This window comes from Eptesicus fuscus, chromosome 7 (assembly GCF_027574615.1).
Source record: "Eptesicus fuscus isolate TK198812 chromosome 7, DD_ASM_mEF_20220401, whole genome shotgun sequence".
Classification (NCBI taxonomy): domain Eukaryota; kingdom Metazoa; phylum Chordata; class Mammalia; order Chiroptera; family Vespertilionidae; genus Eptesicus; species Eptesicus fuscus.
Genome location: NC_072479.1, coordinates 83,454,494 through 83,482,486, shown reverse-complemented (window position 1 = coordinate 83,482,486; position 27,993 = coordinate 83,454,494). Strand labels below are relative to the sequence as shown.

Genomic DNA, 27,993 nt, shown 5'->3' with positions numbered 1-27,993 from the left:
AAAAAAAAAGAAAATGAAGCTGAAACTTAGTCATACCAAGTAACTTGCCCAAGAGGGCCTTGCTAGTAAGGGATGCAGGCAGGATTGAAATCCCGTCTGTCTTGTCTCCAAAGCCTACGGCGCATTTCTCAACACAAGAGTCGGTTATGTCATACCATTCTCCCTGCAAACCTACGTGGTCGGCTTCATCTTCCCACTTCACTGAGGATAAGGTGAGACGCAGGTCACTTGTCAAGTAAGGGGCCTGGCTCCGAGTGGGCGAGAGAAGAGCCCCCGGGAGCTTGCAAGTGGGCTTGGAGGCCGCCAGCCGGCCCCGCCTCCTGACCTTGACTCTCCGCGCAGCTCCTACCTTTTCGGACCCAGCGCAGCGCCCCGTCCGCCCGGAACTACATTTCCCGACAGGACGCGGGCGCGCGCACGCGCACCGGGGCCTCCGCCATGGCGACAGTGCTGTCCAGGGCGCTCAAGCTCCCGGGTAAGGAGTTGCAGCCTCGAGACCACCCCGCCCCCGCCCCCGCCGGGCTTGGGGAGACAAGGCTCTGCGGGTGAAGCCGGTCGGGGCCTGGCCCGAACCCAGGCGGAGCTGCAGGCGCGAGGAGGCGAGCGGTGCAGCCCCCCCTGGGCTGGGGTTAGTGGCGCCAGGCGGGTCGGGGACCGCGGGCGCGGGGCGAGCCCAGGACCCTGGCCGGGAGGGACGCTGGAGGCGCGCCGGGCAGGTGCCGGGAGCGGGCTGAGCTGCTGCGATGGCGAATGTCAGCGCGCGCGCCGCCGCCTCAAGGGAAGGGTTGTGAGGGAGCATCCTTTCCCGAGCGTCTCCAGCTCCTTCTCTCCTGGGTTGCACCTGGGGCGGGGGCGGCCGAGGACTGTGACCCTCTGGAGCAGCCTCTCCACTTAATGACAGGTCTTTAGCCTCCGAGTGTACAGAAGAGGAAAATGAGAGTTATTTGGCTGAATTGACTCGTCCAAAGTCGCAAAGCGGTATTGGAAAAACCTGAACTTGAATGCCGGGGGTCTTTTAACGCTAGATCCCGGGCTTTTGATTCCACTTGGTCAGCCTCTGGCTGTCCAGGCTGAGCATCTAGGAGGGAGATGATGTGGCACCTGCCACTTGCAGGTGACCTATGGGATGTTCTTTAAAGAGGCACTGGTGGCGAGGACAACTTCCAGAGCTCATTCAGTACTTTGGGCAGCAGCTCCAAGTTTTTGTTTGTTGTTTTGTTTTTAACCTTCAGAACGGAACTGTGCTGCTAGAAACTCGCTACTTTAGTAAATGTGTATTTTATTCTGCCCCAATAAAATGCAAACGATAAGACTTTAAAGTTTTTATGGTTCCACCTAAATAAATTTTAAACATTAAGCTATACACATTTGTTTGCTGTTCACTTAAGGGTTTAGTGGGAAAAGCAGGTGCTTTCACTGGCATCGTTAGAAGGGCTAGTTGTGTATCTGGTGGATATCCAGCATAAGGTGCAGGGGTGGGGGGTGCAGGGTCAAGGAGCTTGCAGCCTGCTACGCTGAGCCGTGGATGACTGCGTTGGGTATGGATTTGATATGAATTTGCATTTCTGTCTCCAGACTTCATGATCTAAGACATTTCTTTTCACATGGGCTCATTAGAGCATTGGAAGGAACATTGATAATATCCGTTTTGGAATGTGTATGTAACATTGAAATGAAAAAGGGGGCATGTCTCTGTACCTGCAGGATTAATTAACTTTGAAGAGAGTAGTAGCCTTATGTATCCTTAGTGTAGTATGATATTCTCCCAAGGGAGGTAATGAGATGGTCAGACATATTTAGCATTATTTCTTTTAGTTTCCAGCATAGGTAATAGTTATTCTCTGAGGATAAGAATGCAAGAAAATCTAGCGTTCAAAACTCTTGAGCTCGTCTGCATTCTCAAATCCTGAGGCGGTGGCATTTCTGCTCCCTGGAGTATTCAGTTTCAGTAACTTGGTCATCTGATAGGGTAGAGAAAACACAGTCTGGTCCTTGGGCCTATGTTTGCACAGCAGCTTGCCCTGAGCAGTCAAGTATTTTGATACTTTTTTAGGCCCAGATACAGTAGCCATATATTCTTTTATGTGATATGGGTGTGTGTGTGTGTGTGTGTGTGTGTGTGTGTGTGTGTGTGTTTTCAGCTTGTACTTTAGCTTGGCTCCCTCTTGCTGTTTCTCCCTTCCACCCCAATACATTTTTTTTTTTTCTTTTATATTAGGTAAAAGTCGCTTCCTTTTAGCTCTTTTTGGATGCACTGTAATTATTTGGCCTAGGGGTTACTGTCATGTTACCTTAGTTAACTTACTTTTTTTTTTTAAAGGGGCAGAAGTGGCATATAACGTTATTTTTAGGTGCATAACATAATGATTCAGGATTTGTATATATTGCAAAATGATCACCACAATGGTGTTCTCCCTATTTTTATGTGTAAGGAAGCCAAATACAATGGAGACTAAGAGCATGAGAAAGGCCTGATATAAATCCAGTCTTTACCAGATTAGTTACTTAATCTCTTCAAGCTTCAGTTTCTTCATGTGTAATTACTATATTTTTATGGAACACTCACTGTATTGCACACACTCACTACATGTTGACCTCATGGGGTTATTTGGCAAAGTATAAGAGATGAATATACTTGAGAGGTTTGTTAACCTTCGACACATGTTATTCAATAAGGGTTAGCTGTTGTTATCATCAGCAGTACCATGATCTTTTATGAATGTGACACTTGAAGGAAGGCCTGATGTAATGGTGAGGTAATGGCAGATATCCTCATCCTCATGAAGAAAAAGCAGTTATGTTTCACAGCCTCAAACCCTTCCACTAAGCTCAAGATGGAAAGATGTTTGGCTCACATGCATAGAGTGAGGTTAATCAATAACGGAAGGACAATGTGACATTCATAAAGCAGCCTGTGGGACAATTACCTCTTAAGTATATATTTTCTTAGTTCATTTTAAAGTTTGAAGGTCAAACACTGAAGGGAACATCAGAGCATAATGTTACTGTAGTGATTTGTTTTACTATGTGTAACTTAGAATGATTATGTACCCTGGATAAACTAATCCATGATGTGAATTATTTACCTTTCATTGCAGTAGAGTCGATGTAAAGTATAGACTCTAGAGTAGCATATATTATATTTTCCTGGAACCTTTGTGGATGGTATAGTTGCATCTCTTTGCTATTTATGGTTTCCTTCATACCATTTTGGGAATGGTTATGTAACCAGCATCCTCAGTCTTCGTATGGGGAAAAGTGATAGCTATGGAAAGCTCATTTATATTGGTGTATTGTGAAATCAGTGTCTTCTCCCTTATTCTTTGGAAACCTTCTATTGGTTTTAAAAATATGGGTGGTAACTGAAATCATCAGAGAAGAGAGTGCTAAAGTACCCTGAGCTTAGAAGCATGGTTTTGATGTTATCTCCTCAACCCATGCTGTCTTTCTGTGAAACATAGAAAAAAAATATTAGGAGTTCTCAAACCAAAACTTGCAGTCCACTAATTAAGCTGAGGTTTGTCTTTGAACTACCTGGAAAAATATGTACTGTTAATACTGTAAAAGTAAATATTTAAGAGTTTGGATAAGAATGGGTCCCCATTTTCTATGATTTTTAAAAGAAAGACACAAGAGTAAGATAGCCTCTGAATTCTTGCATGCTTGCCTTTATAATTCAGAAATGTCATGCCTGGATGAAAGTTCTTGCATTGCACACCCATGTGTTTTTTTTTTTCTCTCAAAACTTTTTACATATTGTGGCATGATCTTTTAGGAATGTATGTTATGGTGGAGAAGTCAGCTTGATATTTGTTCCCATTATTAGTGACTTGATTCTTTTTCCTTTGGCCTGGTTGCTCATATGATTCTTTCTTTGTCCTTGAAGTTCAATGCCTTTACTAGGATATGTTTCACTGTTGATTATTCTGTAAGAGTTTTCTTTTAAAAAAATAGATTTGTATTGACTTCAGAGAGGAAGGAAGAGGGAGAGAGAGATAGAAACAGCAATGATGAGAGAGAATCATTGATTGGCTGCCTTCTGCATATCCCTCCCCCACTGGGGATGGAGCCTGCAACCCTAGCATGCCCTGACCGGATATCAAACCATGACCTCCTGGTTCATAGGTTGAAGTTCAGCCACTGAGCCACGCTGGCAGGGCTGTATCAGTTTTTCTTGGGACTCATTTTATCTTTTATTCTGCAGTGTTAGGTCTTGCTTTATTGCAGGAACTTTTTTTTGGGTGTATATTTTTAAAGTATTGTTTTTGTTTCCATTTTCTTTGTTCTCTTCTTCAGTTATGCGTATATTGGATCACCTTTGTTTTCTATAGTCATACCTTTCTAGTTTTCTTAAAAAATATTTTTATTGATTTTTTTAGAGAGAGAGAGGAAGGGAGAGGGAGAGAGAAACATCTACATGAAAGCAAAACATTGATTGGCTGCCTATTGCACACTCCCTGCACGGGGGAGGGTGGTGGTGGAATTGAGCCCGAAACCCCAGACATGTTCCCTGACCAGAAATTGAACAGTCAACCTTTCCGTGCATTGAATGACGCCCAACCTACTGAGCCACGCTGGCCAGGGCTCTTTCTAGTCCTTTTAACAGCCTTGCTCTTTTCTGTGGGAGGCACATAGGTAGTCTGCACAGACTTCAAAGCTGAATTGCCTGGGTTTGAATTCTTGCACTATCACTTACTTGCTGTTTAGCTCTGGGCCAGTTAGTTAAATTTCCAAATCTCATTGTCCTCATCTTTAAAATGGAGATAATAATGTGTCTACCTTAAATAGTTGTTCTGAACACTTACTGAGATAAGAGTGAAAGGGCTTGGAAAGGTGCATAGTAAGGGCTCAGAATTGCCAGCCATTGTTATTTACATTTCACTTTTCTTGATTTTCACCAGTCTATTCTTTATATCTCTGACTCTGTTTTTAGCAGAGTCTGTTCTTTTTTGCTGATCCCAGCAGAGATACCTTTTTAAAAATGGTTTTATTATTTTCTTCCATTTTTTTCTGAGCCCTGCTTGTTTACTTATTGAACTGTCTTTCTCCTTAGAAATGTATTTTTTCTTATGTCAGAAAAGGCTCTTTAATTTCTTGAATTCCATGGGAAAGCAGTTGTTCATTATTTCTTATATTTCGTGGTATCATTTGTCCAGCATTTGTTCTTGAGTTGATTTTGTCTGAAGTCTTGTTGTAACTTTTTTCTTGAATATTTGCAGAACTTTGTAGTGTCTTACAGAATGACTACTAGTGATGGCTCCTTTCTGATTGCTCTTCATATTTATATGGGCCTTTGTTGAACAGCTAGCTACTGGCTGACATGTGAGCAGTGGCTGGGGCCAGAGGAGTGAGCTAGGGCAGTTGTAAGCTAGACTTTAATGCAAGCCTGTTAACTCAGATCTCGCCTTACACCCCCGCCCCTGCCCCCACTCCTCTTCCTTGGTGGATGTCACTGTCCTGCCTTGCTGGGAGCTGCCAGTTTGTCCCAAGGCCTTAGGCATGCTGGTTTTGCATTTACTTGCCTTTGTTGTCAGTATATTGCCCCTGAACTCCAAATTCACCTTTGTTGCCTGATGTGTGAAAGTGGATCTGGGCCCTTTAAATGTCAACTTTGTCCTTCTTTAGCCCTCTCCTTTCAATTGTATGCTGCCTTTTAGAGTTCTCTTCCCCTATCCTTATATTAAACTTGCCCTCTTTGAATTACTGTCTGGTTTCTGTCTCTTGATTGGACCCAGACTGTAAAAAAAAAAAAAAAATCCACCTCTCCTCAACTGACTGCGTCACAGCTGCTTTTCTAACCTGCCGTGCTGACAGCCTGCTTCTTGTGAAGATAGAAACCACAATTCCACTTTCTGTTTCTGTGAATTTGACTACATATACGTGGAATCATACAGTATTTGTCTTTTTGTGACTGGATTATTTCATTTAGCATAATGTACTGAAGATCCATTGTGTCAGAATTTCCTTATGGGCTGAATAATACCCATTTTTGTATATAGGACATTTTAAAGATCCTGTTAGGTATATTCATTTAGTTAAAAGAAGCACTTAAAAAATAGTAGGGTTAATATTATTACAACAACCTGTGGTTCTGTTTATAAATTATTATCAAGTTACCTGAGATGGTTAGGGCATGAAATGCCCTAAGTAATAAAATAATTTGGCTCATAGAATCCTCCTATATAATAAAGAGCCAATATGCTAATTAGACGGAGCAGCAGAACGACTGTCCAGATGACCTTCCAACAAAGCTGGGGCTGCGAGGGCTGGCCGAGGCTGCGAGGGGCTGTGGGGGCTGCGAGGGCCGAGCCCCTTGCACGAATTTCGTGCATCAGGCCTCTAGTAGATATATAAACTAGATGAGATTAGCTTGAACCTGTAGTGACTCTATGGCATATCCTGAAGTACTATTCTGAATGAAATTCCTAAAAATTGTTTTTTAAAAATAATTTTTGCCTTTAAAATCAAATATAATATTTATCAGACAAAATGAATAGCTTTGAAAGAGAAAATATATAGAAATTTGTAGTTAACAGACTGCCAGATTACTCAGTATTTTCTGTGTGTGTGTGTGTGTGTGTGTGTGTGTGTGTGTGTTTTGCAAAGTACTTAATGTTATAAAATTATTCTGTGGAATGTTCATTTTTTTTGAATGTTCATTTTTTAATCAAATATTTATTGACTTTCTATGTACCAAACACTAAACTTTACGTTAAAGACTTTACTTCCCATATGGGTCTCCATATAGTGTTTTATTGCTTCATTTCACATCTTGAGCAAACTGAGACGTAATGTATGAAGTGACATCACCAAGATCACAGTGACCAGAGACAGAGATTAGGATCGAGGATTCTTCTTTTTCCCTTTTTAATTAAGATTTTTTATATTTCTTCTTAACAAAAGATTTAAAGTAGCATTTACATTAGTAACAGCTTACCAGGTAATTTCCAAAACAGAAACTTTTTCTAGTTTTTTACTTGGTTATAACATGAAATAAAGGCATAAAATCATCCAGTCATTGGCAGCGAGGGCCAAGGGGTGGCTTGCAAGGAGGTGTGCTTAAGCCCTCCTGTAATTTCTGCCTCTTTACCACCCCCAAATAAACATAAGGTTTAAGTAAAAACAGGTCCTTGTTGTGTAAATCAACTTCAAGACAAGTCCTCTACCTCTGTGTTCCTGCTCCCTCCTGGAATATGTGCTCAGAATAGCATTTTTATAGATAAACACTATTTACTGAAACATGTACTGAAAGGCATCGGAATCCCAGTGAGGTTCTTAGGAGTGAATTTCCAGGGAAACATGTCCAGGTGGCATTTAGTGTTCAACTTTCTAAATTGTTTCATAGAAACAATTAGGAAGCCACAAATATTGGACTGTGAGAAACAATGTATAGAGAATCATTATTCTAAAGGTTTAGGGAAGTTCCAGGAAAGATCAGAACATCACATATCTAAGAACAGCAAAGAAAATACTCATAGGTTTAGGGAAGTTCCAGGAAAGATCAGAACATCACATATCTAAGAACAGCAAAGAAAATACTCATATTAGGCATATGGAAGGTTGATGATATAAGAGCCATGGTTTTTTTTTTCATTAGTGAGATTCAAACAAATTAGGAGAGTTTACAACAACAACAACAACAAACCTAAAAAGGTATTTGAAATTTTCTTTCTCCATTTATTTTCCAGTTTCTTAAACTCCTGAAAGCAATGATTCTAGAACGGGGTGATTTCTCCCCTCCCCCACACTTTCCTCCATGCTGATGTCTATTTTGCAGAGCCGTGGAAGTCCACGGTTGTAAATCTAGATTTGTTTCCGTTTGCTTAGTTCTGTGTGTTTTCCTAGGTGTTTGCAGTTGCCATGCACTTGGTGAGGCTTTCTCCTTCCTTGTTCCTCTGTGAAGCCCTCTCTTTCTGTCTCTTCAGGGAAGAAGAGCCCAGACCTAGGGGAGTATGATCCGCTCACACAGGCCGACAGTGATGAGAGTGAGGACGATCTTGTGCTTGACTTGCAGCAGAAGAACGGAGGGGTCAAAAATGGGAAGAGTCCTCTGGGGGAAGCCCCAGAGCCTGACTCAGATGCCGAGGTGGCAGGGGCTGCAAAGCCGCATATTTCGGAGGGCCCCACAGAGGGGTACCCCTCGGAGCCCCTCGGAGGCCTGGAGCAGAAGACAACCTCGTCCATCGTGTCCTACGTACGCACATCTGTGTTTCTGCTGACCTTGGTGATCTCGATGGTCCTGGTGCTCGTATGTGCGTTCCTGATCCCCTGTCCCCCCAGAGATCTGCACAGCACCTGGAGCCGCCACTTGGGCCCCCAGGGAGGTGAGTTGCAGGATTTTTATCCCTAATTCTGTAAAGCTTCTGATTGCATTGAAAAGTTCCTCCAAGTCGTTAACGTGTGCCACATAGCATTTCTTCCCCCGTGTGTGTAGAGCTGCCTTTAGGAGGTTAAGATTGGAAGTAAAACAAAAAGATGGACTGATACAGCTCAAAAAACTTGGGAAGATCACTGCTTTGTTGTGTTTCTGTTGGCATTGTATTTTTCAATTACAATTTAGTTTTAGTATCGTTTTGTATTGGTTTTAGGTGTACAGCATAGTGGTTAGGCAATCATATACTTTACAAAGTGTTCTCCCCAATATTTCTAGTACCCACCTGGCACCACACTTAGTTACTACAATATTATTGACTATATTCCCTATGTTGGACTTTACATCCCTGTGACTCTTTTGTGACTGCCAATTTGTACTTCTTTTTTTTTTTTTTTTAAATACATTTTTATTGACTTCAGAGAGGAAGGGAGAGAGAGAGAGAGAGAAACATCCATGATGAAAGAGAATCCTGCACGCCCCACACTGGGGATCGAGCCCGCAACCCGGACATGTGCCCTGACCGGGAATCGAACCTTGACCTCCTGGTTCCTAGGTCAATGCTCAACCACCGAGCCACGCCCGGCTGGGCCAATTTGTACTTCTTAATACAATGGCATATTACTTGGCCATAAAAAAGAATGAAATGTTATCATTTGCAACAGCATGGACCTAGAGGGTATTATGCTCAGTGAAATAACACAGTCAGAGAAAGACAAATGCCATGTGATTTCACTTATATGTGGACTCTAAAGAACAAAATAAATGAACAAAATTGAAACAGACTCAGAGACACAGAGATGGGTTCTGGTGGTTGCCAGAGGGGAGGGGACAGGGTGAAAGAGGTGTTGGCATTGGTCTTAATTAGATGTAGATAGGACAGAGCATTGGCTTGCTGGGTTCCTGCTATGCAGCCAGCACTGTTCAGGGGACAGCAAAGCTGTAGGAAGGGCGATTTAAAGAGAAAAGTAAGGCTCAAGGCCTGGCCAGACCTTCCAGAGTCTTCTCGTATTTGCTTTATGTATAATGCCCATGGATTTTAGCTGTACTCAGTGAGAGGAATAGGCAGAATTGTGTCTACTCTCTCTTATCTAGGAACTGAAAGTCTGCCTGTTTTTTATGAAGGACTGGCTCTATGTATCCCTTTCTTTTTTTAACTGGTTTGTGGCAAGTTGCTAAGGATTTTTTAAAATGTGTTTATCAGGTGGGGACCTGTCTCCATTGGAGTTGGCTGATGTGAATGGAGATGGCCTGCGGGATGTACTTCTCTCCTTTGTAACTTCAAGGAATGGCAGTGCCGTCGGTAAGAGACGTGTCTTCTAGAGGCTGCTCCAGGAGAAGCTCAGTGATTTGACCCTTGTGAGCGTAGAGAAAGCTGCTCCCAAGGGGCCATGTAGAAAAGGGCCTGCCCTGGATAGGAAGGCATCAGGAGCTGTCACGCAAGATAACCCCCAGCAGGAAGTTCCTGCTTCTAAATACCACTCAGTCAAGGAACCATTGCGCTCTGCAGCTGGAAGGAACTCTTCGTGGTCACCAGTCCAGGGAGGAAGCTGACCAGAGAGGAAGCGACTTGCCCACATGCCTGCAGTACTCAGCATTAGTACTGAGGTTTCTTGAGTTTTCTCCCAGTTCGTTTTCCATTGCCTCTTAGATTACAGTAAATGTTGACTCTCCTACCTCCCCATCCCCGGCAGAAAGCTTTTGTTCACATACTAATATATCACACTTACTTCTTCTGCTTACTTTACATCCCTGTGACTCGTTTGTGACTGCCACTCCTTTTACTCCTTCTGCTTACTCCCTTTGTCTCTGTTCTCCATTCTGCTTTCTGCTTGGGGAGGATCATGCATGGATTATGTCAGGGGTCTCCCTTGCCTGTGGACTTCCAATTGGGTTTGGCCAATGGGGAGCACAGGCAAGAAATTGGAGAGAGAGAGAGAGAGAGAGAGAGAGAGAGAGAGAGAGAGAATGAGAATGAATGAATTCCTTTGGCTCCCTCCCTGCCGGATTACCTCAGCCTGGCTACATCCTTGATCACAGGTTGCAGCTCCTGTCAAGGTGGTCCTCTTACAGGACTTGCTTTTTCTGGGTTCTAGTAATCACTTCCTCCACTGTCCCTCTGGGCCTGGGAGCAGTAACAGTTCTGAGGGCTTTACTATTCCTGGTGGTTTTCCTATACCCTGACCACATCTTGTCTCCTTAGTAACCCTTTCACAACCTACCCTAATTGAGTGTCTGTTACACAGGTCAACTGCAAAAGGAAGAAACAAAAGTGTTGGTTTTCAGCATAGGTCCACGGGAGCGTTGGCTTGGCTTGCGCCCTCCGTTAAAGGGGATTAGAACTATAGTCTGTGAGCTGATATAGGAACTCAAGTTTGAGGTTGAGGATGCACTAGTAACTACTTTTTAATCATTCAGGCCCTGAAATAAACATCCAAGTCTATTCTAGAAAATTCTAGGCTATGTGCCCCTCTTATAAGAAATACCTTTTTGGGGCTTGTGCACTAAATAGAAGCCATTTGGGGATAGATCTGTTACAGAGAGAACCTCCAGGCAAAAAGCTGACTATGTGATTGAACCTGAGTTATATTTTTTCCTGCTTATGACTCATTAGCTAGGCTTTGAAGTAAAAATTTCCCCCATCCACGCTTAGATTTAGAGATTTCTTTTTGGTCATTTGTTATTTGTATGGTTTACTACATATCAGGATTCATAGTGACAAGCTCATGGGTTTAAGTTGGATACAATACAAACTAGCCTGATTTGGCCATAGATTGTAAAAATAATAATATCACTAACATATGTGCTACGCACCATATGAAGTCTATAACATATATTATGGATGAATTTATCCCTCATCTCAGTCCCATGAGGTAGACAATATAATTATTCCCTGTTTGCAGATGAGGAAACTGAGGCATAGTGAGGCTAAGGAACTTGCCCAGTGTCCCGCAGCTGATAAATGGCAGAGCTGTGACCCAAATCCTGGGAGTCTGGCTGTGGAGTTCATGTTTTTTGACCCTTATATCAAACTGCTGCCCTTAACCCTAGGACAGTGGGTTCAAAGCTCTGTGCCCCTGAACATAAGAAGGATTGTGTTTTTATTTGTTTGTTCTGTTGTCCATCCATTCATTCAGTGACTTACGTATTGAATGCCTGCTGTGTACCTTAAGCAGAGGTCTGCTGATTATATTGATCTAAACAAAATGAGTGTGGTCTTTGCCTGAGGGAGTCATGGACTAATGGGGAAGGGATAACCCATCACCATCCAGAAAAATATGTCAGAGAATTGATATAGAGTCAGTAGGGACCCTTAGGGGAAGGGCAGCACAGTATGTCAGAGCATCCATGAGAAGTCAGGATGTTAACATTTATCACCACGACTTGTCATGGGTGCCACTGCTTCTGGCAACCAAGGCTGAAACTGTGAGCTACAGTTTGACTCTCGTTTTCAGGTTGTGATTTTAATTAGCAGCACTGAGGAATAGGGGCCACAAAGCTGTATTAGTTGTTGCTGGAGTTGGAAAGTGTGTGAGATGGGTCAGTACTGAAAATGAATGTAAAACTGGCACCAGAGAAAGTTACTATTCTGCTTTTGATTGACATAAAGGATTATTTATTAAAGAGGTGAGCTACTCCAGTCCTTTACCAGCTATCCTTGGACCTGGGTCAGTGGTTGGCAAACTGCAGCTCGTGAGCCACATGCAGCTCTTTGGCCCCTTGAGTGTGGCTCTTCCACAAAATACCACGGCCTGGGCAAGTCTATTTTGAAGAAGTGGCGTTAGAAGAAGTTTAAGTTTAAAAAATTTGGCTCTCAAAAGAAATTCCAATCGTTGTACTGTTGATATTTGGCTCTGTTGACTAATGAGTTTGCCGACCACTGACCTAGGTATAAATTTGCCCAGGTAGTATTTTTTTACTCATTGGGGCTAAATCAGCTGATTCCAATGAACTCTAGGCCAGGAAGACCTACCTACTGATTGTTGTTAAGTGTAATCTTAAGATTTATTAAAAAAAATATTTTTTCTGCCCTCAGGGAGCATTTGCTAGTGATAATTAAAATTCAGGTATTTTGCTCCCTGCTCTGCAGATGATCTAATTTAGTAGCCTCATTTTTCTGAGCATACTTTTCCCTCCCGGTTTGTTTTTTTTATTGTTGTTGTTCTCAACTTTTTCATGCTCTCATTTTTTTTGTTTTGTTCCTGTCTTTATTCAGACAACAATTGGTTGCTATGTACCAGTATTTTGTAAGGTACTGCATGTACAGAAATTAATGCAACAGTCTTTATCCTTAAGGATGTCAGTATTTTGTTGGGCTCGGGTGACAGGCATGGGAACAAAGGTGTTGGGAGAGGTGCAGGCGTGGAGTTGCATAAGGCAGCCTGGAGGAGGTCCAGGGCGCTTGTCCTGGACAAGATGTGTTGAACAGACAGGACAGGACAGACCTTGTTACCAGAAATATGGGAGGGAGCCGAGTACACAGGTGTGGGTTGCTGCCTTACCACCATTTACTTTTGATTTTCTGGCCTCCTGCTCATCTCTACTTCTTCTTTCCTCTGCCTCCTTTCATTTCTTCTCTCTTTTGTGTGCTTTTAGGTGTCACAAGGCCTCCTGCTGTTCTCGTGTGCCTTTCGGGGATGAACGGCAGCACACTCTGGTCTAATCCTCTCCCTGAGGAGGCTCGAGATATTACATGTTTGGACCTGATGCCAGGAAGCGTGGCCGGGACCATCTGCCTTGTGACAGGGATGCACAAGATGCTCAGCGCATTCAATGCGACATCAGGTGAAGATCATTTGCCACAAAAGATCTCTGCTCCAGTGAGCCATGGTCTCGGATTAGAACAGTCTGGTTGGGGAGGACCTTCCACTCTCACCTGGTGGAAAATCTGATTTACTGCTTTGGAAGGCGGTTATTTTAGGGAGATAACAGAAAGCGTTGGAATAGGTTGAGTGCTAGATCCACAGTTTGGCCTGAACAGAAACTACCTTGAGGCCTTTGGTTTCTAGATAGTCTCCCTACTCTGTTCTTTCCACAAAAGACAGATGAGCATTGCCTCTTCATATTTGATAGCTTTGAGGTGCGTGTGTGAACTTGGGCATCAACTACTTAAAAATATGTCAGTGAAGAAAGTAAGATTTGTTGAGGCATGTTGTTTGGCTTTTAATCTTCCTATTGCATTTAGACATACATGACAAAAGGTATGAAAAAGAATCATGTGTAATGAAGGCTCTTTACAGAGTCGTAAGTATACTATTGGTATGCTTGTTAACACCTTGGACTGAATAAATATCATCCTTCCCAATTTTAGAGGTTGGAGTTTGGTCCTGGGTACTTCTGAATGGAAAAGGATTGCCTGCGAGTTAACTCTAGGGCTGAGGTCATGTTGAAAATCTATGATTGATTTCTCTACTCAGGTGAACACATGGTAGGAGAGAGAGTTAGTTTTCTGGTTGGCTGCCCTGGTGGTTCCTTAATAGTTGTAATAATCTCAGATCAATTCCTCTGTCCCAGACAAGTGGGCTCCTCTCTCTTGGGGAACGTTAGTACCTCCATTTATCTAAAAAATCCAGGTATGAAGTTATTACATGGGTTTGTTAGCTAGGCACTTGGGGATTTCATCTCACACTCTGCTCCATTCCACCCAGTAAGGTAAAAAGGAAGTAGGAATTACTATCTGTTGTTCAGCCACTGAGTTTCTCTTTTCTGGCCTGGGAGCGTTGTGGCCAGCCTTTTCAGGAGGCAGAAAGCCATCATTGTGATCAGCCTATTGTCCTTCCCTAGGGAAAGCCATTTGGACTTTAAACCCAAACTACCTATCCAACGGCACCCTGGCTGCCCCAGGGGTGGTACTGCCAGATGTGGACGAAGATGGCATTCGGGATCTTGTGGTTCTGGCTGTTGGGGAATCACAGGTATGCTCTATAAAATGGTCCTTATGTTTCCTACTGGGAGCACTTCAACTTTAGTTAGTTCCTAGTATTGTTGTTGTTAGAAATGCTGCTTGAAACCTCTTATTACAAGGGCTTAGCTTTAAATAAGTTTGTTTTGTGAGTTTAAATGGATAAATTACCTTTATGAACCCATTTCCCTGGCAGTCTCATTATGGTTCCACTAACTATGGCAGGTGGAGCTTTGCAGCCAGCTAGATCTGTGTGTGAATTCTGAATAATTATCACTTTGAAGTTTTGTGGCCTTGTTATAGACTTACTATAGTAATGTTATTATTTTTACAATCTATTGCCAAATCAATCAAACCCATGACCTTGATAGGAACGATGAATAGGACTGGGACAAAAGCAGGGTGCTGTGACATTCCACTAAAACCTCCCTCTGCATTGTCACTGACTCCTCCTCTGGCACACTGAAAATCACTTGTCTTTCTCTTATGCATAAGAACTCAGGATGATAAACTTTGTCAAAAGCTTTACTGAGCTCAGGATATTGATACAGTCCTCATATTTCCCAACCAGTGACTCTCCCCAAAAGAAAATCCTCTAGAGTAGGGGTCAGCAAACAATTGCCTGCAGGCCAGATTTGGCCCATTGCTTGTTTTGGTAAATAAAGTTTTATTGGAACACCTTTATGTATTACCTATGGCTGCTTTCACACTGTAGTGGTAGAGTAGTTACTACAGAAACATTTGACTCGCAAAACCTAAAGTATTAACCATCGGGCCTTTCACAGAAAGTTTGCCCATCTTTGTTTGAGAGTAAGGTTGAGAGTGGCCAGGCCAGATGTGTAATGTTATGATCGGAGATCAGTGTCTGCATTGATTCTTGCTGGGACCAAATATTACTGGGGATTTCTGGGCATGAGAGCAGAGACCAGGGGTCAGCTGTCCTGTGTTTAGCTCTGGGCTAGAATTCTGGTCTCAAGAGACTGTCCATCAGCCAAAACTGCACTTCAGAGAAATTGCCTGAGCTACCGTCAACATGCCCTTTGCGGGTGTCTAACAAGGGAAGGGGACAGTTGCCTCTCTTTCTTACTTCCAGGGAATAAAGTAAAGCAGTTTTGGCTTGGTGCTTTCCAACCTGGAAAGTGTTTCTGAATCCTTAGCTAACAATGAAGCAATGACTATGTGGAGAAACTATTTGATTGGGAAACAATAGGGCTTCTGTTGACTGGACCCCCTTCTTTCAATTCTTCAGCAAGATCTGTGCTTTCTGCTGGTGTCTGGCCGGACAGGGAGTCCAGTGGGCCGACCTGTGAAGTACAACATCGTGGGAGTGGGGAATCTGATTGGTCCTCAGGTCTACATCACCGCAAATGGGGCTGTCTACATCCTGTTTGGCTTTGGTAAGAAGCAAGGCTGGTTTTTGCTACTGTTCCCCGGGGATGTAGGTGATTAGGCCTCTTTTGTGAGACTGGGTGAAAGCTGGGGAATTGCTGACACCAGCCCTTTCATCACCTCCTATAGTAGGGAGTGCTCACTGCCCGACCTGTTGCAGGTCATTCACTCTGCTTTCCCTTTACTGCCTTCTCCAAAGAGAAGACTCTCTGTCCAGCATCTATATAATCACTTCCCGGTTCACTCCTTGTTGGACCAGTCTGGGGGGTAGGGGGTAGCTATGGTAGACCCATCTCATCAGGCTCTAAGTCTCTCTCAGATCCTCATCCTGGGGGAGGTCTATTAAATTCAGCTTCTCAGTGTTGGCTCTTCCTGTGGTGCTAGGAAATATCCAAGCTGTCACCCTGCGGGACATTTTTGTTCAGGCCCAAAATCGAGACAGCGCACCACCTTCTCTGCAGATGGAAGAGCCAGAATGGGAGAAGCGAAGATCCATCAACCTGTCAGAACTCATTGACATTTACAGGTAGGACCTTGTCATTGAGGTTTCAAACTCTCACGTGCCATGGAGTCTCTGAGTTTGGTTGGGCTGGTGAATTATGTGGGCAGAGGTTTGGGGGGAAGCAGTGATAGTCTTAAGCTATTACCTTCTGATCCGGTTAAAGTGAGTGAGAAATTTTCCTGATAACATACTGTGTTGATATCTGTGTGTTAGTGATGATGTGTGATCCCTTTGCACGTAGGTTGGAAAGAAGGATATTTGTTTAGGTTCTGAGTCGGGGTGAGGCTGGGGAACTTTAAATTAGGGAGATAGGGTTATTTAAAATAACTGTCAAACTGCTGAAATATCTACCCTACTTTCCCTCTATTTTTTTTCTCTTAGTTGAAGAATCATTTTGGCAGAAGCAAGAATAGCATCCATGAAATCTTGCTTTTTATTTTTATTTCCTTCTTAACTAAAAGCATGTAGTTTGTTTGTCATATGCAGTGGATTTTACCCATTTAGTAATAATTGTCTTCATTCTTTAATACTAGGCATTTTTAATCATTTTCTGAGGCCGTGTCCTATTGTTCCAGTGAATTGGACAGATGTTAAATGGTCCCAGTTGTGCAGAGAAAGAAATAATGTGATGTAGTGTATATTTACCAGGAGTCGCTGTCCATGCTTAATGGCAATTTCAGGACTCCTGCCCAGATCCGCACCTCCCTTCCCTGCCGCTCTCTTTGGCTCTGTTTTATTTCCCAGAGTGTCCAACGTGAATGGTATGCGGCACCTCTGTGAGTTCCTTATGAACTTGCGTGGATTTTCTAGGGATTCTTGGTTTCTAAAGGTCAGGAAAATGAGAGTTCGCCGAACGGCAGACCTCCCTTAATGGTGGGAGATGAATATAGAAGTTATACAAACGTGTGTACCAAGAGAAAAGGACAGAACAAGTGGGTCAGGAGCCTCATGTAATCCAGAGACTGACTGTCGGGGTCTTGGTGATTCAGCGACGGTGTTGAGCTGCTCCAGATGGTGAAGGCACCGGATTCCAACTGCAGCAACCTCCTGATCACAACCAGACAGGCCCTGGTCCTGCTCCGGGGGCAGAACCTCACACCGCACTGGACCCTGAGTCTTCAGGGCCTACCCAGGTTGGCAGTGCACTCCTTCTCACGTTTGCTGCTTTGAACCACTTTCCTGTGTTTAAAAACTGCCCAGAACAATTGTTTGATATCTGGGGCTGATGCAGGAGAAGGGAGGGAAAGAGGTCCTTGTTTTCCTTGTTTTCTCACTGTCGCTCTCTTACCTTGTTCTCATTTGTAGCCAGCCCACTCCTGGGTATTTCACTGACGATCAGACGTTAGACTTCCTCCTGCAGATACAGGATGGAGTTGGGATGAAAAAGGTAAATCCTTGGGACTCAAACCAATCAAAAACACATATAAAGGATATACGTTGGGTGCAGTTCTGCGCTAGGCACTGGGAGAAATAAAGAGAACCCAAAATACGTTCCTTCCTTCAAAGAACTAAAGTCTAGCTAGCTGAATGGATAAAGTGAATACGCACAACTCGGTGCTAAAGTCTGTAGCATCGGAAGCTTTTCTGGCTAACCTTCTTCCTGCACAGGAGACCTTCTCGGGGATTCCTCACTTATAGCGAGGCAGTAGGAGCCTTCTGACGTGGGGGAAAGCAGGCATAAATACATGTAATACTTCCGTGCACCCAATATACACCTAAGATTCCAGCAAAGGCAGATGTCTGTGGAGGCCGGGTTGTTATGGAGGACTTTATAGAAGAGGGAAGGATGAGCAGGGACTTGAAAGTTGAACTGTATCCTGTGAGAGGAGTGGATGGGGAAGCATGCCAGGCGGGGAACACCAAGGCCAGAGGCCCAGAGACAGAAAGGCGTGGCATGTCCCTTTCTCATTTTACGTGAGATTGCATAATGTGAGGATATAATGATTGGGTAGGCAGTTTTCATTTCTTGAACATTAGAAGCAGAACAAGAGTTTTCATGTTTTCCTTTTGATAATTGACCTAGCTTTTTGGTTTATCTTCACTGTGAAATATGTATCTATATATTGCACACTGTTCCCTGAGAACGAATTCAACACATACTTAATCATCATCTCTCAAGTGTGCCAAATTCTGTGCTGGATACGCAGATGATGTCTGTGGAGAACACAGCGTGAATGAAGGCCAGGCCACTGTCTGTAACTCATAGTCATTGGGGTGCTGTTCGTACACAGCTCTGCCACGTTGTGCTGTAATGGGGGCTCACACTGCTGCGGGGATGTGGAGAGCAGATCGAGTGAGAAAGTCAAGAGATGCTTCATAGTGGTCGGGGGGTCGGATGTGCAGAATCATGGGGGCAGAGAAGAGGTTTGCCCGATGGACAGATAAGGATGGGCTGAGGGTTCCCGCTAGAGAGATTAGGATAAAGTCAGCTGATGGAGGGTGTTGAAAGCAAAGCTGCAGAATTTGGATGAGGTGTGGACGCAGTAGGGTTTTTGGGTCATGAGCAGAGGACAGATCCTGTGATCAAGTGTCACTTCACGGGGAGCCTTCCAGTAGCAATGTCTGATTGTCTTTCAAAGGAACTTCAGGTAGAGATTGAAATGCTCATTGGCATTCTTGGCAGGATTGAGGGAGAGGGTATATATATAGTAGGTTGGTTAAGACTTCGGTTTTAATCCTGGCTCTACTATTTATTGGTGACCTTAGGCCAATTACATAATTTTGCCTAGCTGCAGTTTCTGCATCTGTAAAATGGGTAACAACACTGCCTACTACTTCGTAGGGTTATTGTGGCAGCTAAATGAGATAATTCGCATGACTGGATAAAATTGTTCAGTGCTGTGTCTCTAGACTTCTTTTCTTCCCAAGACTATCGAAGGGAATCTTGAACTGTGAGCCCATTTTCCTGTCTGCTCACTCAGAGGAGTATGTCTCCCTAGGACCTATGCGAGGCTGAGTCTGAGCATGGGTGGAGAAGGGCAGGCCCCTAGAGACGGGAAGAATAGGGAAGTGATGGTAGAAAGAGGTGTATGTAGTCTTTCCACACACTGAGGAGCAGAGACACTGAGGAGAAAAGGCGAAAGACACTGGGCTAGAGGTAGACGGGGGAGTTTTGGCAGGTGACAGGCTCTAGAACTGTTGGGTGTGAGGTGTTTGTGGGGAAAGGAGCTATACAGTAAATGCTGCCAGGGATTATGAATTCAGTTTCTTTAATTATCCTTTGAGAGATGCAGCTAAGGAGTGCGTTTTCTCTTAATTTATTTTTCCCCTCTTTGGACGGTGCTCTTTTAAATTTGAGACTACCCTAGGGCTGAGCTACACATGCCACGGAAGCTCTCAGCACAGCGTACAGGAGCCGGCGTTCACTTAATCATGGTTCTAAGCGTTGCTGCCACTGCAGGAGGGAAGGATCAGGATGGAGGCGATGCTGTTGGCGTCTGTTTCAGCCTGTTAATAAATGTTATTTGAGTGTGTGTGTGTGTGTGTGTGTGTGTGTGTGTGTGTGTGTGTGTGTGTTCCCTGGGCCTGCTGCCCTTCTGAGGATGGGCTCTCCTCACTGTCTTCTCTCTTACAGATGATGGTGGTGGATGGGGACTCTGGCTCTGTTATTTGGAATTACACTGCTCCGTGTCACTTGAAAGGAACACCAACCACCTCCGCAGTTACTTCGGACCAGAAGTCCGTCTTCCTCTTTTGGGCTGAAGGGCTGCCAGCTGCCCCTTCCAATTCCGTGAGTGAGCCTGGGAGGGTCCCTCTGTCACTCTGTCGGGTGGTGGCTGCTCTGTGGGGCTGGCTGGGTCTGAAGGCGTCGTTAGACCAGCCATACCTCCAGGAGGTTGTGGCTAGAACAAAGCCGCCTTCGAGTGGGCAGAGCAGGAGCCTGGTTCCTCCTGAGCTCTGCTTCCCGCCTGTGCCTTTTAGCCACGCCGCGGGGCAGCCGACCACAGCCCCTTGGCTGCTGCCACACGGAGGGGCCCTGCTCGGCTGAAGTGAGAGTTCACTTGGGGAGATTGTGGGAGAGAAGTTCTGATACGTAGAAGGCGGATTTCAGAAAGTCTTAAATGCTATATTGTGGTATTTTGTTGATGAGTCAGGTAGAATAAGAGGTGCTGATGAGTTTTTAGGGAGACCCGCCTTGATTTCGTTCAACACATGTTGACCAGTACCTGCTGTGTGCCAGGTACCATGTTCTCTGCAGGGACCTAAGGGTACACTGGAAACAGTGCTGCACCTCCAGGGAGGAGAGATGGTCCCCAATGATGGGGGCATGCAGAGACCGAGGAGGAAGGGTCCTGAACTCACCAGCTGTGTGCTGTCAGACAAGCCAGCTAACTTTTCTGAGCTTCGAGCTCTTTACCCGTGAATGACGGTGCTGATATATTCCCTCTTATTGAGGATCAGATTGGCGTAACATCAAGATTATAGTCTTCACTCTGCTATTCCCTAACATGTGACCATGGGCAATTTACCTAACTTTTTAACTTTTGGGGTTTTCTCATGTAATAAAATGAGGGTTTTGGACCAGACAACTCAAATGTAAGCATCTGAAAATAACAAAGGCATGTTACAAATGTGGGAATAGAAAACACAAGTGAGAATTTTTAAATGGAAGCGAAAAAGGAGATACTCATTTTGTCTGGGGAGATTAGAGAGTTTTTCAGGAAAGAGGTGGCATTCAAGTCGGGTTCCCAAGGACACATAGTGTTCTAGCAGGAGGAAAGGAGCTGGATAGGGGAGTTAGTCTGAGGCGGGGGTGGGGTGGGGGGAGGGTGTGTGTTAAGATGAGAAGAGGTTAGATAGAGCAAAGTGGAGCATGTGTTTAGGTAGTCACCAGACATTCTTGAAGCATGCGGTGGGCAGGTAAGTGATTGTGGGAGGAGGCTGGAAACGGCAGATTTGGATTAAATGGTGTAAGACTTTGGTTTTCATGCCAAGGAATTTGGGCCTATGCTGTAGGTGGTGAGGAAGGAGTTCTCTTGTCCTGGTAGCTAAGCCAGAGATCTGCCCCGTCATGCCTGGGACCTAAGGGTGTGTGGAAAAGCCCTCTTCTGCTTTGTGAGCGCGTGGTGGGAGTGTGGTGGCTGCCAGCCTCCCGCCCACGCTTCTTCTCCTCAGTGGACTTCTTCCTGTGCTGACAATATAGAAGCAGAGGGATAGTCATTTTTCAGGGTTTCACTTCCTCCTCAAGGGGAGACCCACGAGGATCCCACGGAAGGGGCGGTGCTTCCGGGGAGCTCAGTAGAGCAGCCGTTTACTAACCCGTGCACGGCATTTCTGTGCTGTAGCAACTGCATGGCTGCACCGCGTGCTCCTGCCCGATATCAGCCCTGCACAGCAGTTACTCTGTTAAAGGAAGTTCCGGTGTGCATTTATCCTGCTACAGGGCGCTTGGAGACTGACACTCAGGCCTTGCAATTTTTGTTTTATAATTAATGACTTGCTCTGTCTGGTCAGCCTTCTCTTTATTTCTATAAATAAGATTTTTGTGACTCCTATCCTGACACTTGCAATTGGCTTTACTGTCCAATGAGATGAACTGTCGTTGGCATGTTTTCTTATGTAGATAGTCGCTGTCTGCACACATCTCCCCCCTCCTGCTGCAGGGGATGTACCCGCACCTGAATGCTCCCAGAGGCGGGAGACTGTGCGGTCTCTACCTCAGATTTCTGTCCCGGGGCATGCACGTTTCCTTTCTTCCTTTTGTTTTTCTTAAAAGGAAGAAAGCATTTTCTAACTACAGTGGTTTGAAGAAGTGAGTGATTGGTTAGGATTTTGAGCTCTTAGGAATATGTCTCCTATGTCTGGGAGTTTCTCCTTGCAGTTGGGATCAAGTCTTAGCATCTGAGAGAAACGAGTAACCTCACTGTCTCCTCCGAGGACCGTCACATGTGGGAATGCAGAATTACTTTTGCTTTTCCTTTTTGCTCCTCATTGTCAGGATGTCATCCTGGGAACTCAGCCACCCAGCCTTCTCCACCTTTACCTCCTGCACCCGGCGTTCCCCTCCATTCTTCTGGATCTGGCCAATGCCACGGGCACAGTAACGGCTGCAGAGGGTCAGTGCCAGCGACGGTGGGAGTCTGTGTACACAGAGAGGGGAGAGGATGTGCTGGCTGCGTGTGAGAAGACCATGTCCCCAAGGGAAGGATGTGTGCTTTCAGACAGGGGGTGTGCTGAGCCACTGGTTTTCCCTGGTGTCCCTGGTGCCCAGGGCCATTGCGGGAGCATTTCCTCTGGGAAGCACACCAGGCTCACGGGGTGAGGACCCACCTCCTCTGAATCTGCTGCAAGTTGAGGGGGAAGTGTGGTCCCATCCCCAGAGGGTTCTAAGTGGTGGTGATTCATGCATCCACTCACTCAGCAGATGTTTACTGAGCACCAGTTGTATGCCAGGCACTACACCAGGGGCTGTGAGCACAAATAAGAGTAGTTTCTTGACTCTTTAGGAGCTCAGGACTTAGAATTAACTGGAGGGATATGATGGAGGTAGACTGTTTTCTCAGAGCATTGGTTTAGGATCAGTGGAGACTCCTTTGACCAGTGAAAGGGATCATGCCCATTGCCTAGAAATGGCAGCCAGGAGAAAAAGCAAAGGGAAAAAGACCACTCGTCACGACTGTTAACATTTGGGAAGTGTTCCTCTACTTCATATATGTATCTAAATAGTATCATATAGCCAAATTGGGGTCATATATTAGGGACCTTTAACTCAGGAAACTGAGCCCTGAAAACCCCGCCACTGCTACCTGCTAGTCTGGAGGTGTCTGATGGTCTCGCCCCAGAGGTTCCTTCCCCAGGCTGGCCTCGGGGAATCTGTTCCTGCTGGGGTGGATGGGGAAGACCAGACTGGCCACGTTCCTTACGTCTTTCCATATTCTCTCGCCCTTCAGAGACTTGCTTTCTCCGTAGAAACTTATTTGCCTTAAGTCGAAGCTAATGCATTCTGAACTTATTGGGATACATTGGGAGCTTGCAGCACACCTGTCCACGGGCTTTGTGTGTGGTAGGGGGCCAAGTAGGGAGCTGTCAGCTTACAAAATCCTGCAATTTGACCTAAATGAGTGATTTTTTAATATTAGCATATTAAATATTTTTTTTAAATTTCTTTATTGATTAAGGTATCACATATTTGTCCTCATTCCCCCATTCCCATCCCACACCCCTTCCCATGCATGCCCCCACCCCCCTGTTGTCCTTAACCACTGGTTAGGCTCATATGCATGCACACAAGTCCTTTGGTTGCTCTCTCCCCTTTACCCCCACCCTCCCCTACCCTCCCTCTGAGGCCCGACAGTCTGATCCACGCCTCCTTGTTTCTGGGTCTGTTCTTGTTCATCAGTCTATGTTGTTCATTATTTCCCCTAGATGAGTGAGATCATGTGCTATTAGAAATATACTTATAAGAACCGAATGTGAGACGAGCAATAATAGTTATGCTGACAGGCAAATGAATCAGTCTGTAGTAAGTTTCTTTCTGGGCCAACAGTTCTTTTGAGACCCAATTTCAATGTCAAACAGTTCCTTATGTGTACATGTCAGCAATGACATTTCAGTTCTGGATGGTGGACAAATGGTGGTAATGTAGGTCCGACTCTCTCTGTTAAATACTGTTAGTGCACATTTAATAATGGTAATTAAGAATCAAGACCATTTTTATTACAACACATATTTTAAAGATGAGGCAAAATAAGCACTGGCTAGGTAATAGCTTACATGATCATGTGCTGACACTCTAGGAATTCTCAGAGTTTCTAGTTTGTTGTGCTCACTTTTCTACCAAATTGTCACCATAGTTGGGATAGCCTCTAGTTCCCTGAGCTGGGGCTTTCTTAGAAGCAGCTGAAGAGAAACTATGGTACCGTTCGGTGACCTTCCCGAGGAGCTGGCTGTGCGGGTCGTGGCAGCCCGAGCTGTTTCGCGGCAGCCTGAGCCGCTGGTGCTGTGGCGAGATATTTCAGAGCCACATTAAAAATGTGTGGGTCCCCATGAAGCCCTATTACACCCACGTTTACCAGGAGATCTGGGTGAGGATGGGGCTGACGGGCCTCATTGTGTACAAGACCAGGAGTGCGGATAAAAAAGCTAAAGCTCTGAAAGGTTTGAGTCCTGCACCTGCTCATGGTCATCACTAGCAGCTGAGCCGAGTGCGCAGCGGGGGAGCATCAGCCCGGCATACACCTTGGCTGTTAGATGGGGATGAGAGACACGCTGTATCTAGAAGTGCCCTTTCCTTGCTGGCATGAATAATAAACATACCTGTGAGAAAAAAAAACAAAAACAAAACGATGGTACAAAAACCCAGAAGAATGTGCTGCTTTGCCGGCATCCAGCCCTTCGCCACTGCACCCCACTGTTTAGCTCAGTGCCTTGCATCTTTTAGGTGCTCAATAAACTTCTTGTATGAGTTAATGAAGGAGTAAATGAACGAATGAATCTGGTTGCTGAACCGAACCACTCTACTGTAGTGGAAGTCTCCTGTCCTTGTTAACTGCTCTTGTTTTTGTCCTTCCTCAGTTGGAATTAACGACCTCTGGAAAGATGCCTTTTATGTTACCAGGACAACGGGGCCAAGCTCCAGAGGCCATCCAGCACCCCTGGTGGTCAGCAAGCTGAGTCTGCGGTGGGCACTGATGGAGGGCCAAATGGTCCAGCTAAAGGAGACCACCCCCAAAATTGGCCGTGGGGAGCTGCGACGGTTCCTCTCTAGGATCAAGTTTGTTGATTCTCCCTTGCAGGTGAATAGCTTCTGACACAAATATTTGGATACTATTGAGGGTTTAGGACAAATTCTACCAACTTCAACATTGCTCTTTAGAAAAGAGAGAGAATGGGAGCCTCTTGAGTAGCTGGGTGTCAAGAACCAGTTCAGACCAGTGTTATTTTCTAAGGGTGCTTCATTACCCCTGAGAAATGATACTCAGTTGTTTTCAGAGGAGATGATCGATCTCCCTTAGGGGACATTGGTGGGGCCATAGTTTTTATTGTCCCAGTGACTGAGGGGGGTGGATCCTACTGGTATTTTCTGGATAGAGGCTAGTGATGCTAACATGCTGGGCTTGTGGCAGTTGCATAGTTATCTTGCTCAAAATGCTAAAACCCTCATCTGTGGTCTAGTTTCAATATTCAAGAGCTTACCATGGAACAAGAGAAAGTCTCTGGGCCTTAATGGAGGGACACTTAGGAGCTGTTGGAGCTGCACAGAAGAACAGGAAAATGGAGGATTCTGACCTTTAGGTTTCCTCCATTTCTCCAACATGAAGAATAGTCCAGCCACTGATACTTCACCTTTTCCCCAGATCTAGTCGGATGCAGCCTGTACTTTAAGAAGAAGTGAGCAGAACGGATGCTGTTTCTCTCCTGTCGGTATAAAATCAGTGCTTTGGAGAGAAGGAAGACTTCTTCAACCTCCTCTCGCCACCTCTGCGTGGTTGTGGCAGAGTACTTTGGAAGGCACGTTGGAGTTCTTCAGTAACGGCACGAACCATGTGGTTGGGGTGTTTGACCTACTTTTTTCAACCTGTGCATTAAGCCCCACCTCTAGGCACTCCGTGTGGATAATTTGGAAATGTGAATCTAATAATTGTTTTGTTTTTTGTATGTCTAACTTATAAACTCTTGCTGGGAGATTCCAGTGAAGTTTCTCACTGGAGCATTTTGTTTTGCATCATGCCATGTGTGTGTAGTTTTCAGCATTGTGATGAAATATTTTCTAGATATGTCCTAAGCTCCAGGGACTCAGTTTCTTATCCTGAAATACATCTGGTTTGTTTGGTCATCTTCAGGCTTCCAGATGGCCTGCCTCTGATTATCAGGGCCACTCATCATTCCTTTCCTTAGAATTTCCCCACCTGTTCCTCAGCTTTTCTCCAACCTCAGCAGAGTGAGAAAGACTGATAGCAGGAGCCAGGGTGAGCCACCCCAGCATTCACCTCTTCCTTATGTATCCTGTCTCCTCACACTTCCCACGTCTATATATTTAGTGACCATAGAACCACCATATTCCCATCAGAAGGGGAGCAATGATGAGGTCCATATGTTACCCTGTGGTGTTGATTGTTCTGCTGGTCATGATCTTTTTTTACTGCAGTAACTTTGAAAGTGCTTATGTTTATGCTGTCCTCAACATCGAGGAAAACTGAAGTCAGGAACAACTGAGGCAGATACGCTCCTCTCTGCTTCATCTCTACTCTGCCTCCTTAGCATTTTCTACTGGGTGTCCTCCTTACCACTTCTCTTTTGTTCTCCTTTCTTCAGGGATATTTTTGCATTGCTTGCATGAGAGCAAAGCTGTTTCTGGACTTTTCCTCTTGCTCTTGAGCCCAGGATGCATCTCTTTTGCCCTGCACACCTCTTTTCTTGTAGAATCTTTGAAGCATTGTATTTTCAGAAAAATTCCTATGTAAATACTGTAACTTTTATAATTGGTTAAGTTCTTTAGAATTTTCTCCAGTGGTTCTCCCTTCTATTAAGTTCTCTCCTAAACTAGGTCATTGTGTATTTAGCCGAGATCCCGTGTTAGCTGGAGGAGAACTGCTTTCCCTCGTGAATAGTTTTGCTAGGTCATCTCTGAGTGCCACTTAGGTTTTCTCTTTACTTGAGGCCGTATTTTTTAACTTGTCTTAATAAAGGAATTCAGAATATAGAGAGATTATAGAAAATTAGGGAGCCTACATTGACGGGATAGATACTAACTGCCCCACTGTTAGGCATTATGACATCACAGAAGGTTGGTAGCAATTGCTCCCCTCAGGCATGTAGCCTGGCCTGAGGTTGGCCTTGCCAGGTTTCTGGGCACCTCGCTGTCTTAAGTGTGTGAAAGCAAATTTGGTTTCAACACTTTGGAAGGCATGTGTTGGGGCATGAGTAGGTCAAGCTTATTACAAACTTGAGGGACCATTAACAGTGTACCCAGGAGTATGGGGATGATTCCAGATGTTCTTCTAGGGTTTGAATCTACCTGGATAGGAGAGAGTAAGGTCTAGTAGAGAATTCTAAGACTCATTTATAGTTGACAGAATACCTAAAACTTGGGTGCTGGTCCTGCAGCCTGGGCTGAGCCTGGTTCTCTACCATGTTGAAGCCTTTAGGCAGGAGTAACATGAGGAATTGTTTTCTGAGGACCTGGTTTAGGGGGATTGTTTTAGGTAGTTGTGCTGGGTGAATCCCAGAAACAATGTAAGAGGAAGCTAGAAAAACATAATGCCCCTAAATTCTTCATGGTGCATTTGCAAATTAACATAGATTGTTTTGACTGTGATAAGTTTGACTCTCGTTGCTAAACATGGTACAAGCTCTAGGTTTCATCTCTCTCTTACAGCCAGTACAGAAGGTGTAAATGGTGGCAAAGTTGGCGGAAGCTTCATCTGACCAGTGTGGCTGCGGGTTTCTTGTTCAGTGTGTCTCTAAACAACTTTTCCTCTCAGGCAGCCACCCACCCAGATTTCGTTCTTCATTCCTAACATGGGGCTGCTAGCAAGGCCAATGTGACAATTCCCTAGAAATAGTACTGACTTCTGCAAACGCAGGGGTGTTTCTCCTCCCAGTCCCTTATCTTTCCTTCCCTTAGAAACCCTCTCAACCCCCCAGACGTTGTCTGCTGTCCTTCCTGGTGTGGTGTGATGACACCAACCCCTTGAATGTGAATTGCTGTCCTTATTGCCCATGTTAAAGAAGAGCCAGCTGGTGTATCAGGAAGTACTATTTAAAATGTGAACTGTTAGGTCAATGGTGGGAAAAAGGAGACATATGTAATACTTTCAACAATAAGGATTTAAAAATAAATAAAATGTGAACTGTTACAGAACAAATAAATACCATGAATAGGAACAT

The 27,993-nt window shown here is 44.7% G+C and overlaps 1 protein-coding gene across 2 annotated transcripts; it reads left to right on the top strand.

Moving 5' to 3' along the window:
- On the top strand, positions 1 to 27,990 carry FAM234B (family with sequence similarity 234 member B). Of its 2 annotated transcripts, XM_054719259.1 has the most exons (14): positions 1 to 212; positions 343 to 475; positions 7,926 to 8,324; positions 9,576 to 9,674; positions 12,968 to 13,156; positions 14,156 to 14,286; positions 15,523 to 15,670; positions 16,047 to 16,188; positions 17,154 to 17,297; positions 17,470 to 17,551; positions 19,739 to 19,894; positions 22,103 to 22,220; positions 24,679 to 24,899; positions 25,461 to 27,990. In XM_054719259.1, exons 1-14 carry the CDS (start codon positions 147 to 149, stop codon positions 25,464 to 25,466), a joined length of 2,034 nt encoding a protein of 677 aa, XP_054575234.1. In that variant the 5' UTR covers positions 1 to 146; the 3' UTR covers positions 25,467 to 27,990. The 2 variants fall into 2 exon arrangements, with proteins under 2 accessions (XP_054575234.1, XP_054575235.1); XM_054719260.1 differs by lacking the exons at positions 22,103 to 22,220; positions 25,461 to 27,990 and having other exon boundaries at positions 24,679 to 24,838.
- Positions 27,991 to 27,993: the final 3 nt, after the last annotated feature.